Source organism: Pelobates fuscus, chromosome 2 (genome assembly GCF_036172605.1).
Source record: "Pelobates fuscus isolate aPelFus1 chromosome 2, aPelFus1.pri, whole genome shotgun sequence".
Taxonomy (NCBI): domain Eukaryota; kingdom Metazoa; phylum Chordata; class Amphibia; order Anura; family Pelobatidae; genus Pelobates; species Pelobates fuscus.
The window spans coordinates 236,563,065-236,582,637 of record NC_086318.1 but is presented as its reverse complement, the minus strand read 5'-3'; the positions used below and the strand labels follow the sequence as shown (position 1 = coordinate 236,582,637).

General features: G+C 41.8%; 1 protein-coding gene across 1 annotated transcript in view; it reads left to right on the top strand.

Annotated features, from left to right (window-relative positions):
* Positions 1–19,573, top strand: part of LOC134585739 (NXPE family member 4-like) — a 140,805-nt gene that overhangs the window by 78,253 nt on the left and 42,979 nt on the right. Inside the window, exon 5 of the mRNA XM_063441200.1 lies at positions 1,229–1,447. Coding sequence (XP_063297270.1) covers positions 1,229–1,447 — 219 coding nt within the window. The remainder of the gene's footprint in view (positions 1–1,228; positions 1,448–19,573) is intronic.

Sequence of the window (19,573 nt, the reverse complement as noted above, 5' to 3'; positions counted from 1 at the left end):
TTCTTTAGGTCCTTTTTTTTCACCCCTGTATTCGAATACACTTCACTTATTTTTTTCACTTATTTAGATGGTTTTTTTGGTTCACTATAGGATTTTGTGTTTCTTGAGTCTAATTTTCTCTAATTAATTTGGATTCATACAAACTAGTCTTTAGGAATTAAGTTTGATTAAAAAAAAATCTGTTATATATAATGACTAGTGTTTTTTACATAGATACAATCTTGAAATATGATATGGTGTGTACCTCTCTATGAATATTGTAGCCTATGTAATGGATTACATTGTCATAAAAGGACAATATCTATACACTTAAACTGTTGTAGAATTATTAGACCCCTTATAACCTATAACCATTATTAGGCCCCTTATAAACTATATTCTCATATTCAGCTCTCAGGCCTCATAGTTTAAGCTTTACAAGATTCCTTTGTTCGTAGAAACAGCATGTCAGCAGAAAATGCTAGAATCTTCTGATTAAATGAAACACTGTAGCAGATAGTCTTGATAGAATGTATAATTGCTAAAGAGGCCTTGAGATGCTAACTTGAAAGACTAAGGTACCAGCTACTCCTTATGGATAGCTGCCAAAGCCCCCCTCCCATCGAGTGAACTCCTCGTGCTAGCAAGATGGCGCTGAAATCTGGAGGAGAACTTTATGACGTCAGTTATGACATAAGACGTAAGGAGGGCATTTGACTAACCACTTTGCACTTGAGCCAATTGACAATGTTTTCTTGCTCATATCTTGATTTTTATAATGATGTAATTCTGCCTTTAAAAGGGCTTGCAAGCCCGCTTTTTAACAGAAGCCAATACATTTCCTGAAGTTCTTTCATCTAATCTGAACTCTGTGTCAGTGTGAATTTACTTCTGCGTATACGCAATTTAAACATCTCTAATTTGAACAGGAACAGATAGTCATTCAAACTTCTTTGTTTGCTTAAAAGATTCCCTTATCAAAACCACTTCATTAGGATGAAGTGGCTTTGGTGTCTGAGTGTTTGTTTAGCCATTGTATATTTTGAAAAATGGCCTCCACACTTTTAGTAGTTAATACATTATCATTTTGTAAACTTGCTCCTGCTGTAGGATTACTGCAGAAACAAGAGCAGCCATTTGTTTTACAAAATAAAAAGGCCTACAGAGATTTAAATCATGATGGCATATAGAAATCGACTTTAAATCATTTCAATTAATTTACTAATTATTCATTTTTATTTTTCTTCAGGAAGCACTACCACTAACAAGGCAAAATGTGCAACAGGAATGACCTCTCCTTTCCCAAGTGGATATTTTTACAAAAATATCTGGTACCCTGTTTATTGTAACATGACCCTTTATACAACAGCGGACAATTATACAAAGTGTCTTAAAGGAAAGAAATTGTTTCTCATTGGGGATTCTACCCTTCGTCAATACATCATGCATTTTACAGAAGGCATCAAAAGTAGGTTTGATTTCTTGTTATTTTTAAACATGTAGGATTATATCTGAAATTAGTTGTATTTAATTAAGACATATGACAATATAGAATTCATAATTGGAAAAAAAAATTCAAGTTTTAAAGTGTTCCTAAACGGTTTCCAATGCAAAAGGTGAAAAAATACAAAATATAGCTAATTTCTTTACTATACAACTGACTGTTATGTCTTTAAATATCATGTAAGGTGGAATGTGAATTTTGACTATGGAAAAAAAATCTTTATACACTTTATGCAACAAATTCACATCATCATGGGGTATAGGTGATGCCCCTGCAGTCTTCCAAATGAAAACAATGCATTTTCTAATTAATGGTACACTTTATATTTTGAAATTCCCATCTCTCTAATGACTGTTAAACAAACTACAAGGGGCTTCAAATTTAAATAGATTCAGTTATCGAATCCATTTTAGATCTAATGTCAGCATGCAAAGCATGCATGCTGGATGTACACCAAATGCTTTTCTATGACATGCACTAAATTGAATTACTTCTCATGCAGAAGCATTGGATTAGTGATTGCAGCTATTGCAGAGTATGATCCATATATGTGCAATGCTTCTCTATGAGTAAAAATTGGATTGGACACCTATCATTTTTTTTATTGTGGGCCCGCTAAGCTAAACTGATAGAGGAACACATTTCAATTAGAGTGTTCCTTTAAAGCACAGCCCATACACTGATTGCTCCTTGAATTATTGGTCTTGCGGCACTGTAAACATAATTGGGAAATGCTGTGCACCTGGAAAACTTTTATAGTTTAACTTATATATGACAAGAGCCCAGTGGGGCCCACTTGCCCTATGTTATTTCGGCTAATTACCTGGCAGGAACTTGGGCCACAGCAGCTGAGATAGATTTGCATCTGCAAAGAAGTCCTATTAAAAGGTAAAGGATCTGATGAGTTTGCCAAGAGAGGCAGTGTAGGTCGAGAACAATATGGGACAAAGGACAGAACCTTTGGGAACACAACAAGGAGAGGTGTTGCGAAGAAGAGGAAGAGCCTGAAAAAGAAACACTGTAAGAGCGCTGATATATGTAGGAGGTGCATGAGAAGAGACCAGTATCTTGCAGACTGAGATTAAGGATGATGAAAAGAAGTTGTTGATGTTCAACAGTATCTAAAGCGGCAGAAAGGTTAAGGTGAATTAGTATAAAATAGTGAAAACTATATTTTGCAGCAGTAAATCACTGGATAGTTCAGTCAGGGCTATGGAAATCACTGTTGCTAAAATATTACAGCAAACATATGATTTGGTTAAACAGAATAAATCAAATTAAGGTAGCTAAAACTCAGTACCCATATGTTATTTATCCATGGGCCTGTGCACAAATTTGGTTTAGCTGAATTGTTTTGTCCTGAAATTATTATATTTTCCACTTGATACATTCCAAGTGGCCTTTTGTTTTGGACATACATGTGTAAATTTATAGAATATATAAATAATGATTTTATTTTTGCCTGGCATCCTGTTCATCACTCCAGACTGCCACGGTTCAGTCCTTAGTTGATATGCTTCCGTGCAGTACCACATATCACTGTTTGGCTCTGTTCCTAATTTCTTTTCATTTAGCACTTCACCTGGTCCTTGTTTAACACCTTTATAGTTTGGTTTCACCCCTCACTCCTTGTCAGATCATTGCTTCCTGATTCCTGTGATTCTGACTCTCACTCCTTGATCCTGTTTTCTGTGTTTCCTGGTCCTGTCTTCTTGGTCTTGTGTTCCCGTGTCCTCCTGGTCCTGCGTTCCCGTGTCCTCCTGGTCCTGTGTTCTGGTTCAGTGTTCCTGTTCTCTGACTTATTACCAGGGATCCTGACCCTGCAACCTTGTCCATTTCTCTTGCTTCTGGCCTTGCTTCCCGGTGTCAGTATTTTTGTCTCTTGGCTCTGGATCTGTGTCCTACCGATTTCTCGTGGTGGCTGCACAATCCTGCCCAAGTATATACCTTATACCAAAGGACTGTTTAGTATATTCTGCCTGCACTAGTCATGCTAATTCTAAGTTATAGTTTTAATCTTCTGTGGCATTGCATATATTTATATATATTGTTTTTGTTACCCTTTTGGTTCTCTTTATAATACATATCTTGATTTTTTTCTCTTCATTGTGTCTTGGCATTTATTCTTTGCATATTGGGTTCCCATGTTTAAAGGGATAGTGCTGTCTCAGGGCAGCACCCGTTCCTGTCATTACACAGACAGGATCTCACAAAAGAATCCTAGGTGGGGATTACACCACTCATGCATTATTCATTGAGTCTGCTCAATTAAATGTGAGTAAATTTATTTGTATTTATTACTCCTGGTTTAGTGTACACAGTGAGCACTTTTGTTGTAATTTTTTTGTCATTGTTGGGCTTGTTTTACTGTTTTTATATTCCAAACACATTTGTTCATAATTGGTGCAACCTTTCCCTTTTTTTGCTCCATTATTCTATTTCTTTGAGGATTTTATTTGGTCTTTGAGGGAGCCCTATTTTTTAGGTTTGCTGCTGCCTTTTCTTTTCTTTTTAGTTGTACAGCGCTGATCCTTCAGTTTGCTTTTTACTTGTTCTCATCAGCCCACAAAGGTTTGCAAACCACCCAAGATGATGGATGCACAAGCCCGTTTGGCTCAATGGAGGAGCAACATCGTATTCCTCATTCCCAAGGTCAGATTATACTGTCCGCATTCTCCAGCAAATGCAATCAATCTGGGTATATCAGGTCAAAGAAATTGAAAGAAGCTCAAATCGGGTATATTTAGTAATTGAGGTCTGAGTTGCGTAGCTGGAGACTTGGGTGGAATTGGTGGTTGAGAACCATGATAACCTGGAGGACCACACTAATGCCCTGTTCTAAATTAAAGGTACGCAATCTGTGGTCCTCCAGCTATCGGGGACTGGAGGATCCATTTCTGGGGCCTGCTATGGCCTTGCCACTCCTATCAAGGGAATGGTACTTCAATTGACCTCAACTTTGGCTCACCCCACCTGAAGATATCCTAACCAAGCTTTGGTTACTCTTCACACCATGTAGGGGAGTCCATCCTATCCCCAAGCCTTTTCCTTTGGAATATACCTCACAAAATTTAAACCTGGCTAACCTGCAAGGGCATGGTTAGGTGCGGCCAAAAGAGATGCAACTACTGTGTACTGGCCAATAAAACCACACATTTTGTTTCCTCTGTTATCAATACCAAAAATGAGATCAGAGATTTTATCAATTGCTCTACTGAGGGAGTTATCTACCTCATCACCTGTAGAAATTGTAACAAACAGTATGTGGGACAAACTAAATGAAAAGATCAGGATAGCTGAGCATATCCAAAGTATCAAAATTGATGCAATAAAACAAACTTCATTATCGAGACATTTCAAATCTTGTACTGAGGCCAATTTGTCCAGCTTTTCATTCCAAGGAATTCTGAAATGTAGTTCTGGGTCCAAGAGGGGGTAGTTTGGAAAATTCTCTTCTCAAGAATGAAATGTTCTGGATACTTACCTTACAGACGAGATTTCCACAGGGTCTAAATGTGGAATGGGACACTAATTATATTTCTATATACTAAATTATATTGTGTTTAATAGGTTTTACCCCTTTATCCATAAATGATCTAACATATTATCCACCCTTAATCAGCTATGAGAATTTCCTGTGTTTTTTATGTCCCTTTTTATTCATGTCTATTCTTTATACCTAATTTTTTGGCAAGTGTATGTTTATTACTTATGATCACGTATGATGTCCAACCATGTAAGTTTGCTACTATGTACATATAATAGTATTTATTTTTCTAATTTTCTATTAGAGCTGATATGTGACATGCCTATATATATTGGATACCGTTGGTTTCCATATGGTAAAATGAGATAGGCACTATTATCTTCCACTTGGTCTACACTATTCTTTTCTTTCTTTCCATCCCTCACTTCTAATTTTGTCCTTTGTATATCTCTTTTTTGTTATTCATATTAACTTTTCAGTTGATGTTTTGTTTAGTTTTTTTCACTTTTTATCAGAGGGTAATAGTATTCCTTTAAATAATTCTATGGATAATAAGATTAAGAGGTTGGAATACCCATTGGCAAGTTATTCTTATTATACCCTTAGTAGCAGTTTTGGAGATCTGGGGTGGAATATCAATGGGCCTGTGACTCTCTATTTCCTATTCCTGCATAAAGGTCTTGGAAAGGCTGGTATGTCATTCTGTGGCTAGTCCCTTATACTCTCTATTACCTCAATACAATTTTTCTAACCCCAAGCATTAGAACTTTTTGGGACCCTAATTACATACTCGGTATTCTCATAACATATAGTGAATGCATGTGATAAGTGCAGTTGATATTTGTAGTTAGGAGTTGTGAAATTATACTCGATATCCTCATAACATCTAGTGAGTGCAGTTGATATTTGTAGTTAGGAGTTGTGAAATTATGGATATGCTGAAATATTGGATTAATGCCTGCACGGATGTACCTAATTGGTAGAATCCACTTTATTATGACGACAACACACAACAGAGTTTCTCTATCTCCATTCCAACTATTTTTTGTCAATTTTTGGTCTTGTCTCCTAAGTAGTGACTTGTTTAGTCCATTCTGTTAGCAGCAGACTTTCAGTCCTCAGCATCGGTTGAATGCTGAAGCAATGCGCCGATAAGGATTTGCAGTATGAGTGTAATTGAGGTACTTCATTATGGAGTTTGATCAGGTATTGGGGTTTATTTCATTAAGAGAGGTTATCAAATTCTTACCTATATAGAGGGATTGCCCTAGTAATTTACATGCAGGCATACTAAGGGTCTTAAACCTGCATATCACAATCACATACAGGTCAGGAGCCTCGCTTTGTGTGAACACCTATATATTTTTGGAATTTCATATGATAGCCCATGTTGAGAAAGCACCAGAAAGTTGTGAAACGCGTCCAGGGCTCAAACATCAATTTTTTTCAGGTAGTGGTGTGGGTGGTCTCTCCCTTGTCTTGCAGTAGCAGGTATTATGACAACTTGTTATTCCTTCCATCAATTTGTCCTATTTTTGCAAAGTTTTGCCTGGAAACTATTGTTGATACATCATGTCGTTTATATGATATATTATGCCTGCTTATCCTTCAGCACTCATAAGGGCTTCCATGACAGTTTGATGCCATAAATTCATGGATTTTATACAAATAAATGTGCACTTATTTCATATTTTCATTCATTTTTTTTTCTGTGGGTATTACCCTTGGGTGCATACTACTGTGCTTTTATTGTGAGACATTCACACCATGTACCTTGGGGTATGGTAATGTAAACATCTCATGATGTAATCATTATTTTTTAAGAACCCTTCTGTTTCTGACCATTTGGGTACATGTGGGTGACTTCCCTGGGTTCCAGTTGGCTGGAGTCAGAAACTCTCCCATTCTGTGCTGCTCCTATTCTCCTCCCTAACGCGCAGCCCGATCTGTTAGCTGGGAGGAAGTGACTGGCTGTCACTTCCTCCCAGGACTGACATCATGACCACTAAGCGGAAGAGCCCTGGTGCAGTTGCACTGACGATAGTTCCGCCACTGGCTTTGGAGATGTCAACTTCTTCCCATATATGCATTATTGCCTAATGTTTGACACAAAGATCAAATGTTTATCCTCATGGTGGATCACTAAATTTAAAGTGTTCTAATTTGCACAAAAAGAGACACTTGAGAACTAAAAAGAAGGCGGATATTGCCTTCATCCAAGAAACACATTTACTTAAGTTATCTTCCATTGCTCTTAAGTATTGCAACTATGATAGGGTATACACCTCCAGATCATTTTGCAAACACAACGGAGAGGGGATCATTCTACATGTGAGGAGTGGGATCCAGGTCATGGGTAAGACTGATGCTTATGAGAGATGGGGAGGGGGCTGCAATGTGTTTGGCTGCTGACTACTCCAGGAATTGTCCGATCTCATTGTGCATGGAACCAGGATAGGTGGTTGCAAAGATTTATAGGCTCATGTGGCCTTGTTAACATCTAGAGAGCACAGCATTTGGACACACTACACATTATTCTCTCCTCTTCTCTACAGACATATTTTTAAATTACCCGCAGTATTATTCCTCTAGTGGAAATTAATATCTCCTGGTCTGGGGGGCGTGGCTGACCGAGTTGCAAGCAAGATGTGCTTGAAAGGAGCTCTCCCATAGAAACCATAAAAAAGCTGTTTAACCACCTTTAAAAGTGCTCCAAAAGCAAAGAAAAATGGAAATTCTCACCCAGACGACACAATGGGGCATAAAAATGAAAAAAAAAAAAAATGCCGGAGACCCGTAAAATGCCCGATATCAGGCTCTCATTTGAAAGGCCTAACCCGCGGGCCACTCCTAAAATGGCGCTGGCAGAGCTAAGTGATAGTGAAGCCTCTGAAGAAACACATGAGACGGAGCAGCATACCGAGACGGACTCTGCAAGCGGTAACAACAGCGAGTCCGGATCTGACGAGGACTCCTCACCGGCAACCAAAAGGGACATAAAGTACCTGTTGCTGGAAATGAGACAAATATGGAAGGCGGACCTACGTGTAACCCAAGCCAAGCTGAGAATCCTGCGCACACGGATTGCAGACGGGGAAGCCAGAGAAGGAGCCAAGGACCAAAAGCTACAAACCGCACTGAAAAGAGATCTAGGACCTTACCCACTAAGTCCAGGCACTTGCCAGAAGTGTGACGGTGATGGAGTCCAGACAGAAGGAAGAACATATGCCTTCGAGGAGTGCCAGAAAGAATCTCGGGAGAAGACCTCCTGCCCTTCCTTACTGCACCACATCGGAGCCACGAGGGGTGCTAGCATGGAATTAGTGACTGCAGCGTTCTGGATCCGAAAGATGGCAGCTGCTCCAGAGGAAGCACCAAGAGATATTATTGCTGTCACCAAGGACATTACAGCTAGGTCCACCATAATGTCCCGTTCTAGAGAGATTAAAAGCATCAGATTTGAGGGCGCAGTAATAGCTATATACGGGGACCTCCTGTTTGCCGTGCAAACGGCAAAGAGGCATCTCACGCCAGTGGCAAAAAAACTGAGGGAGGCAGACATCAAATACAGGTTGGGTGTCGAGGGATACTTAGTGGCCCAGAGGGAAGGGGAAACATTTACATTAACCCCCCTAGGAAAATCAAGCAGTGTTTCTCAGAAGCCTGCAGGTAACCGGGAGGGATCCAAAGCGGGCCCATAAAGCTAAAGCCAAAACTGGCGCACACCGCTAAACCCCCCACACACTGCTTACTTAAGGCCATCGCACGGTTGTCACTGTGACCACGCAAGCCCCAGGGAGAATACCCAACGCACGACATTGCGAAGTTAGCCCAGACAGGGGAAGTTAAGACCTCTTATGACCGGAGAGCAAGTCCATGATACACTCCCCTACAGCCTAAAAACAGTTAACGCTTAGAGGTTCTGTATATAGTTACTATATAGCCCCTAATTTACCACCGCTGCACGGGTGGGCACTAGCACCTAGTTAACCTATGATAGAAGGGCGACCCCAAGTCCAAGGCAGTGTTCACACACATTAGCCCACGAGAAGGTCCCCACAAGAGGCAACCCCAAATGTTGTACTATAAAGATGTAAACCTACACGGATAGACTGGAACAAGAAACCGTTGAACTGTTTTGTTTAACATAATATTTCTCTCATAAATTGTTAAAGTGTGTTTTGTGGGTGAAAACTCAATAAAATACAACTTGAAAAAAAAAAAAAATATCTCCTGGTCTGACCATGCAGATATAGCCATAAACATTAAATACCGTTTACCTCCAACTCCATGATCCTGGAGGGTTAACTCATTTTTGCTGAAGGACCAGGATCTAATGCAAGAAATATTACATATAATTTGGGATATTTTACAATCAATGCCACTCCAGAAGTGCTCTCCATCTTAATAAGGCAGTGGTTAGAGGTAACTTGATCAGACTTGCCACTCGTAGGCAAGTCCTAAATGATGCCTGTAAAGACCTATTAGCATATCTAACACAGGGCGATCTTTACACGGAAGTGAAATAAGGCCCCAGGCACAGATGACTTTAGTTGCACATACTATAAAACATTCTGTAAGGTGCTAATCCCGCATATGGTCAACTTGTTTAATGCTGCTATGAACAATTTACAACCAATAGTATTCTGTTACCAAAAGACCCCATCAGAGTAGGTAATTATAGACCCATTTCCTTAATTAATACAGATGCTAAGATATTTGTAAAAGTTCTAACTGCTAGATTAAACCGCTTACTCACAAAACTGATACACCCAGATCAGAAGGAGTTTATCCCCGAGCTCTTCTTTCTTTAGACCGAGTAGAGTGGCGTACTTCTTTAGATTGCTGGAGCATTTACACCCTGTTCCAAATTATTATGCAAATTCTATTTAAGTGTCACAAAGATTAAATATTTTGTTTTTCGTTTAACTCATGGATGACATTGTGTCTCAGGGCTCTTTTGATCACTGAAAACAACCTTGGACACCTGTGATAAATAGATTGCCAGGTGAGCCCAATTTAAGGAAAAACTACTAAAGGAGGGTGTTCCACATTATTAAGCAGAGCACCATTTTCATGCAATATGGGGAAGAAAAAGGATCTCTCTGCTGCCGAAAAGAGTGAAATAGTTCAATGCCTTGGACGAGGTATGAAAACATTAGATATTTAATGAAAACTTAAACGTGATCATCGCACTATTAAGAGATTTGTGGCTGATTCAGAGCACAGATGGGTTCGTGCAGATTGAGGAAGGTTTCTGCCGGATCCATGCATCGGATCAAGAGAGCAGCTGCCAAAACACCATTACATAGCAGCAAACAGATATTTGAAGCTGCTGGTGCCTCTGGATTCCCACGGACATCAAGGTGTAGAGTCCTCCAGAGTCTTGAAACTGTGCATAAACCTTCTATTCGGCCACCACTAACCAATGCTCATAAGCAGAAATGGCTGCATTGGGCAGAAAAATACATGAAGACTAATTTTCAAACAGACCTGTTCACTGATGAGTGCCGTGCAACCCTGGATGGTCCAGATGGATGGAGTAGTGGATGGTTGGTGGACGACCACCCTGTTCCAACAAGGCTGCAACATCAGCAAGGCGGTGGTGGAGTCATGTTTTGGTCCGGAATCATGGAAAGAGAGCTGGCCGGCCCCTTTAGGGTCCCCGAAGGTGTAAAGATGACCTCTGCAAAGTATGTGGAGTTTCTGACTGACCACTTTTTTCCCTGGTACAGAAGGAAGAACTATGCTTCCGTAATAAAATCATCTTCATGCATGACAATGTACCATCTCATGCTGCAAAGAATACCTCTGTATCAATGGCTGCTATGGGGATAAAGGGAGAGAAAGTCATGGTGTGGCCTCCATCCTCCCCTGACCTCAATCATATTGAGAACCTTTGGAGCATCCTCAAGTAAAGATCCATGAGGATGGGAGGCAGTTTACATCCAAACAGCAGCTCTGGGAGGCTATTCTGACATTTTGCAAACAAATTCAAGCAGAAACTGTCCGAAAACTCACAAGTTCAATGGATGCAAGACTTGTGAAGCTGCTATCAAATAAAGGGTCCTATGTTAAAATGTAACGTGACCTGTTAAAATGTTGTTATAAGTTTGATTGAAATAGCATTTGATTTCAGTAAATATGCTGCAAACACAACAAATGACAATTTTCAGTTCTTCGCAACCTATAAAGTGTTTTGAAACTTACTGTGCGTAATAATTTGGAACAGTGCATTGTAAGATTTTTATGTTTGTTCAATAAAATTTGAATTGTACTCTTAATAGTTGATAACATGAGAATTATGCTGACTGTTATTTACATCAATTATTTAGGTAAATGAGAAAAATATCATTTGCATAATAATTTGAAACAGGGTGTAGGCTTTCCTTAACACAGGTCTGAGGACGCATATAACTCTCACAGGAGCGGGTCCGTCTCCATTTACAATCTCCAATGGAACGAAAAATGGGTGTCCTCTTTCCCCTTTACGGTTTGCCCTTTCCTTGTAGCCTTTCCTTCAGCAGGTGAGGGAAAATGCATTTGTTAAAGGCATAACAGTAAAACAGGAAGCTTTTAAGATAGCGGCATATGACAATGACCCTTTACACTCTCTATATCCTGCATCTCAGGTTAGAGAGCTCCTGACTGCTGTTTTCCACTGGTCCTTTTACCTTAATCCCTGGCTTTTTCTAGTCTCCTGGCCCCTAGAGAATTTGAAAATTATTTGAAAAGAATTTGAAAATGATGTAAATGTGTTAAATATATCGGCCCCCCTACTTAGAGAGGTTAGAGCAAAAAGTGATGAAAACATCTAATGGATGACTTCAGTATCACAGTATATAACTCCCTTCTTATTATTTCATAAGATCTGAGACCCCCTAGCTATACGTAGTCTAAAGCATGCCTTCAAATAGGCAGGATTGATGGATTTATTTTCATATTAATAGTATTTTTAAAATGCGTAATTTACACTATTAATATAAGAAAAATATATGTGTTTTTAGAGGTTATCTTTCTCTTTTCCCTTTTTCTCTTTTCTTATTCTGCACTTTTCTTTTATTGTTTTAGTGATTGATTTAATGTGTGTAATAATTAGAGTTTTAAATTTTTTTAAATAAATGTCCTTTTGCTTCCCTCTCTTTTTATATGCATATAAAATCTGGAATTTATGCAAGCGCCAACTGCATTATTGCATATGGTGGAACACAAATTATATGTTTAATTGGGGTTGCTGGGAGGTGTGAGAGACTCTATTAATCTACCACTTTGGCAAGAAAAAGGAAACAATGGGATAAATCTTGGATGTCCACCAAATGAAAGCGAGGTCAGAACCACAAGGAAAATGTGTAATGTCTGCAATATACGAAAGCGAGGCCTGAACTACAGGGAAACATTGTGAAGTCTGCAATAATGAAAGAGAGGCTTGCAACATGATGGTGTTCCATCAAAATCCCCTACCCTGTGAAAATCCCCTACCCTTGTCACTTCTGGTGAAGGAAATCAGCTGGATCCTGTGCTGCACATGCGTGCTAGCACTCCTGATACTCCTCCACAGCAAGGTCCTGGAAGGTAAGTAAAACTAGTTTTACACTTTCATTATAGTTAGAGGATATGCCAAATATCCTCTTATTTTTCTGAAGGTCTGCACTATGATATATTATTTATACTTTTAGGTTACTTGGATTGTCTGTATTTATTTGAGGTATTGTTTTAACTATTTTTTAAAAAGTGCTACACCGCCTATCTTTACTAGTTTTCACTTTTATTTATTTGTCTCCAAAAAGTCCAGAGATACTGGATCTTCTTACTGGATATAGTTTGTTTTAAAAAAAAAAAAGTTACCTGCATACTACCCCAAATCCTTATGCATATTTAGACAAATTGAGGTTTTCTATTTCACTCCAATGGACATTAGTTGTAAGATCACCTGCCATGTCAAGGTTTGATTTAAGTTCAATCAGTTCCTCTTGTAATTTTGCCATGCTGATTGTGACAATTCAGACACATCCTGAGGCTTGCATTCCAAAGGGAGGCAAGTAAAGTGAAAGCATGAGTTTGTTAGGGACCAGGAACCAGACAGAGACAGAACTAGATGCAAAAATACCTTTATTAATAAATAACAAAGAAATAACCAAAAGCAAAGTCCAGGAGGCAAGCAGGGGTCAGTCACCAGAGCGGGTAGTCAGACGAGCCAGGATCAGGAGCACGGAGAGCAGCAGAGTCAGGAACAAGGCCAGAGTCAGGAACCAGGAACAAACAGGAAACACAGGAACAAGGAGACTTCTGGGGAACAGGAAACCACGCAAGGGCAAGGAGGTTCTGGGAGTTGCTGCTTAAATAGGCTGAACTGACAACTCATGCTGTTTTCCATAAGACATGTCAGGTATATAACAAGCATATCGTCCAGCATTTACTATTATTTTTATTTTCAATGATTTGTAATGCGCTACAAAGGCATTTATGTAACCAACTAGCCTGCTTCATATAATATACTGCTACCTTTGCTAGCGTCACATATGGTTAATCTAATCATTGGACCCTTAACGCCTTAAGGACCAAACTTCTGGAATAAAAGGGAATCATGACATGTCACACATGTCATGTGTCCTTAAGGGGTTAATGCCTATATGTCACACTACACCCAAGCTACACACCTATACTCTTAAGCGTAAGTAGCTCTGTTTTATGCATGTCTAGCTTAGCCTGTTATACCACAAAAATTATGTTTAAGGGCTTGATATCTTCATATACTAAAAAAATGTGCCGTCTAAGCTGCCACACTGTGAAATGTTATGGAAATGCTTGTAGATGCTGTTGTGGCTCTACACGCTTGTTGTCAATCTATGCACAAAAAAACTAAAGTATAAAAAAAAAAAAAAAAATAGGCTGAACTGATTAGCAGCAGGGTTGATTACTACTCTCATGTGAGTAACCGTGGCAACATACTGAAGGAGCGGATAGTAATTACAGCTGAAAACTCAGTCACTGAAAAAGGAAGGGTTGCTGTTTAAAACAGCAAAGAAACCCTGACAGTACCTCCCCCTCAACGACTCCCCCCATCTCTGCTGGTCGGTCCGGGCTTCATGGGGAAGCGGGCGTGATAGGAACGAAGGAGGGATGGTGCATGGACATCAGAGGCTAGAACCCAGGAGCGTTTCTCTGGACCGTACCCTTTCCAGTGCACCAAGTATTGGATCTGTCCTCTGAAGACCCGTGAGTCAATGATGCTGCATATTTCATATTCCTCATGATTGTCAATCAGAACAGGACGTGGACGTGGCACTTAGGTGGTGTAGCGATTACAAACCAACGGTTTCAAGAGGGAAACATGGAAAACATTTGAGATGCGCATGTTAGCAGGAAGGTCAAGTGCGTAAGCTACAGGGTTAACCCTTCGAAGTATACGAAATGGCCCAACGTATCGGGGTGCCATTTTTTGTGAGGGAACACGGAGGCGTAGGTTGCGGGAAGACAGCCAGACCCTCTCTCCGACCTGATAGGTAGGTGCAGGAAGGCGTCTGCGGTCGGCCTGGAGTTTGTAGTTCTGCATTGCGCGTTGCAAAGAATTCTGAACCTGCACCCAAGTTGAACGGAGTTCCCTGAGATGTTCCTCCAATGCCGGTATCCCTTTGTGGCAAGAACGTATCAGGCAACATGGACGGTTGAAACCCATAGTTTGCCAGGAATGGGGATAGGCATTAATCGCACTATTGTGGGCAAACTCCGCCCAGGGTAGCAGATCAGACAAGTTGTTCTGGTGGTCAGAAATGTAGCAACGCAGAAACTGTTCCAGTGTTTGGTTAGCTCGTTCCGCTGCACCATTGGATTGCGGGTGGTAGGCCGAGGAGAAGGAAAGCTGAATTCCCATTTGCGTACAAAAAGCTCTCCAAAATCTGGACACGAACTGGCTACCCCTATCTGAGACTATCACTTTGGGTAACCCATGCAAACGAAAGATCTCCCGACCAAAAATTGTTGCAAGTTCCTGGGAAGTTGGTAGTTTTTTCAAGGGAATGCAATGCGACATCTTCGAGAATCGGTCAACAACCATGAGAACGACTGTATTGCCACGGGAGACCGGAAGATCTACGATAAAATCCATGGACAAGTGGGTCCAGGGTCGCACACAGGACAGGCAGCTACAAAAGCGGTGACATCCGAACGGAGACTAGGCCACCAAAATTGCCGGGAGACGGACCAGATTAACTGTTTTTTGCCTGGATGTCCAGCTGCTTTGGGGTCGAGGTATGTACTCAATAGTTTCGTACGGAGGTTAATAGGTACAAAACAACGGCCATTAGGTTTCTCTGGAGGAGCATTACTTTGTGCAGCCAGAATCTCCTCGCCTAGGGGTGAGGTGAGGTTAGTACGGATGGTTGCCAGTATATGGTCCGGAGGAATCACAGGAGTAGGGGTTATCTCCTCTCTAGATGGAGGGGAGAACTGTCGAGACAAGGCATCAGCCCGAATGTTTTTAGTACCGGGCAAGTAAGAAACCACATAATTGAATCTTGATAGGAAGAGAGCCCATCTAGCTTGCCGGGGGGAAAGTCGCTTAGCTTCAGAAAGACATGTTAGATTCTTGTGGTCTGTGAGTATGAGGATTGGCACTGAAGTACCCTCAAGAAGGTGCCTCCATTCTTTGAGAGCTAAAATTATGGCTAGAAGTTCTCTATCACCAATCTGGTAATTGCATTCCGCCGGGTTCAATTTCCTCGAGAAATACCCGCACGGATGCCTGGAGCTCTCTGGGTTAGGACGTTGAGACAGGAGGGCGCCCACTCCTGTCTCAGACGCATCGACCTCAAGAATGAATGGTAAGGCAGGGTTAGGGTGTGCCAGTATAGGAGCAGCAGCAAAGGCGACTTTGAGAGACTCAAAGGCAGTAATGGCTTCCTGTGACCAATGCTGTGGATCAGCATCTCTCCTGGTCATGTCCGTGAGAGGTTTAACCAAGGAAGAAAAGTTGCGTATGAACTTCCGATAATAATTGGCGAAGCCCAGAAAACGTTGTATAGAGCGAAGACCCGTAGGTCGAGGCCATTTTAGTACAGCCGAAAATTTCTCCGGATCCATAGAGAATTTAGCATCTGAGATAACATATCCCAAGAATGTGACCTGTTTGCAGTGAAACTCACATTTCTCCAATTTGCAGAACAGATTATTTTCTCTAAGTCTCTGTAGAACACGAGAAACGTCTGCGTGATGGTTCTCGAGAGATGTGGAATGGATCAGAATATCATCAAGATAAACCACCACACATTGCTGCAGCATATCTTGCAGGACGTCATTTATAAATTCTTGGAAAACCGCCGGAGCATTGCAAAGACCAAAAGGGCATTACCAGGTATTCATAATGCCCGCTCCTGGTGTTAAATGCGGTTTTCCATTCGTGGTCCTCTTTTATCCGGATGAGATTATATGCCCCTTTCAGATTAAGTTTAGTGAAGACCGTTGCTCCCTTGAGGCGGTCAAATAACTCTGTGATCAACGGAATGGGGTAGGCATTCTTAATAGTAATGCGATTGAGACCCCTATAATCGATACAGGGTCTCAACTCGCCACTTTTCTTTTTCACAAAGAAAAAACCGGCCCCGGCAGGAGAAGATGACTTCCGAATGAATCCCTTAGACAACGCATCGGTAACATACTCCTCCATGGCTCGATTCTCTGCTACAGACAGCGGGTAAATCCGGCTACGGGGAGGAATGGCACCAGGTTGGAGTTCGATACCACAGTCATACGGACGGTGTGGCGGCAGAACGCTGGCTTGACCTTTGTCAAATACATCTTGGAATTCTTGGTACTCAGCGGGTAAGGAAGAGGCAGAACATGTGCCCAAAACTTTGACCGGTTTCTGGAGACAGGAAAATGTGCATTGCTGGGAAGATAATATCTCAGATTTGCGCCAATCAATTGTGGGGTTATGCTTCTGTAGCCAAGGGTATTCCAAAATAACCTAGTAATATGGAGAGGAAATTACCTGGAATTGGATCGTCTCATGATGTAGAGCCCCAACAACCAGAGATATGGGCACAGTTTCCTGGGTCACGTGGGTTGGCTGTATTGGTTTGCCATCGATGGCTTCGAAAGCTAGGGGAGAGTTGCGAGGCTGTAAGGGTATAGAGTGCTTCGATGCAAATGCACAATCTATAAACAAGCCTGCGGCCCCAGAATCAAGCAATGCCCGGGTTTTAATGGATGAATCAGGCCAGGAGAGGATAATAGGCACCAAGGGTTTGTCCTCATAAATCTCTGGGTCTGCAGAAAGACCACCCAAGATCTGCCCTTTACCGGACGAATCGGGCAAAACTTGGTGGTGTCCGCAGTATAGGCACAGGCCCTCCCTCCTCATTAAGGCTCTCTCCTTGACAGAGAGGCGTGGGAAGCCTAACCACCGTGGCTCCACACCGACAGAGGGCTCAGGACCAGAAGGCATGGGAGGTGAGGGAGGTTTGGGTGGGCAAGAAAAGCTCGGTGCCAAATATACAGGAGGCCTCCGCAGACGCTCCCTGGATGAGGATCTCTATCGGAGTCTGATGTCAATGAGGGTGACAAATTATATCAGTTCCTCGAGATCTTTAGGTAATTCTCTGGCTGCAATCTCATTTTTAATAACATCGGAGAGCCCCTGTGCAAAGGCAGCCACGAGAGTCTCGTTGTTTACAGCCACCCTCTGCTGGCATGGTACGGAATTCACTGGCATACTCGACAATAGTTTTCGTGCCCTGAGCATTAGGCATGAGTTGTTTGGCAGTAGGGGTGGAGCGAGCTGGAATATCAAAAACCCTTTTAAAGGACGCAACAAATTCAGGGTAATTGAAAATGATAGGCCTCTCTGCCTCCCAGAGAGGTTTTGCCCAAGCTAGGGCTTTTTCAGACAGCAAAGAAATCATGAACTGGACTTTGTCGCTGTCTGTAGGAAATGCCTGGGGCATCATTTCAAGGTATCCTTTAACCTCAATTATAAATTCTTTGCACTGAGCTGGGTTGCCCCCAAAATACTGAGGGAGCGGGACAGACCCAGTCATTCCTCTAGCCGCAACAGGTTTGGAGTCTACAACCGGTGCTAGAACAGGAAGTGAGGCAGAGGCGGCCGCAATCGCAGGCTGGCCGGGTGCTGGATCCAGATGGGCATACTGGTCCAAATGGTGGTTCTGCTGGTCCCACCGGGTAAATGGGTTAGGTATAGGTGTATTGCCTGTACCATCTGTATTCATGGCCCTTGCGTAATGTTAGGGACCAGGAACCAGATGCAAAAACACCTTTATTTTTTTATTAAAAGAAGAAAAACTACCACAACAAGAGGACAGTCTTAAATTAGAGGGACAACGGTTTAAAAATAATATCAGGAAGTATTACTTTACCGAGAGGGTAGTGGATGCATGGAATAGCCTTCCAGCTGAAGTAGTAGAGGTTAACACAGTAAAGGAGTTTAAGCATGCGTGGGATAGGCATAAGGCTATCCTAACTATAAGATAAGGCCAGAGACTAATGAAAGTATTTAGAAAATTGGGCAGACTAGATGGGCCGAATGGTTCTTATCTGCCGTCACATTCTATGTTTCTATTAATAAATAACAAAGAAATAACCAAAAGCAAAGTCCAGGAGGCAAGCAGAGGTCAGTCACCAGAGTGGGTAGTCAGACAAGCCAGGATCAGGAACAAGGCCAGAGTCAGGAACCAGGAACAAACAGGCAGGGCCGGCCTTAGTCATTTAGACGCCCTGTGCAAAAAATCTTCACAGCGCCCCCCCCCCCCCGTCATCCATGTATGATGTAATGCTTGTGTTGTTTGTGTATGTTATAGGAGGTGTGATGACTGTGTGTGATATGTATGCAATGTGTGACATTTGTAATGGGTGTATTAACAGTGTGTGATATGCGTGTATTGGTTGTATGTGACACACACACACACACACACACAGAGTCAGACGGCCATACACACACACAGGAAGACATCCACACACACAAGCAGACAGTCATACACACACATGCACACACACAGGCAGACAGTCACACACACACACAGACACACAAATGCAGACAGGCAGACAGTCACACACACACACACACACACACACACACACACACAGGCAGACAGTCATACACACAGACACACAGTCATACCCACATACACACACAGAGGCAGACAGTAATACACACACACACACACACTCAGTCATACACACAGACACACACACACACACTCAGTCATACACACAGACACACACACACACACAGTCATACACACAGGCAGACAGTCATACACACAGACACACACACAGAGGCAGACAGTAATACACACAGACACACAGTGGCAGACAGTCATACACACACACACACACACACACATGCAGACAGTCATACACACACACAGACACACACAGGCAGACAGTCATACACACAGAGGCAGACAGTCATACACACACACAGACAGTAATACACACAGACACACAGGCAGAGAGTCACACTCACCTGACAATCACACAGTTACCTGTGGAGTTCATTGTGGAGGCAGTGCAGCTCCTGGTGACTGTTTGGTGGGGAAGCAGGGACTACTTCCTGCTTCCCCTGCAGCAGTTTTCCGGCGCTTTTTGCT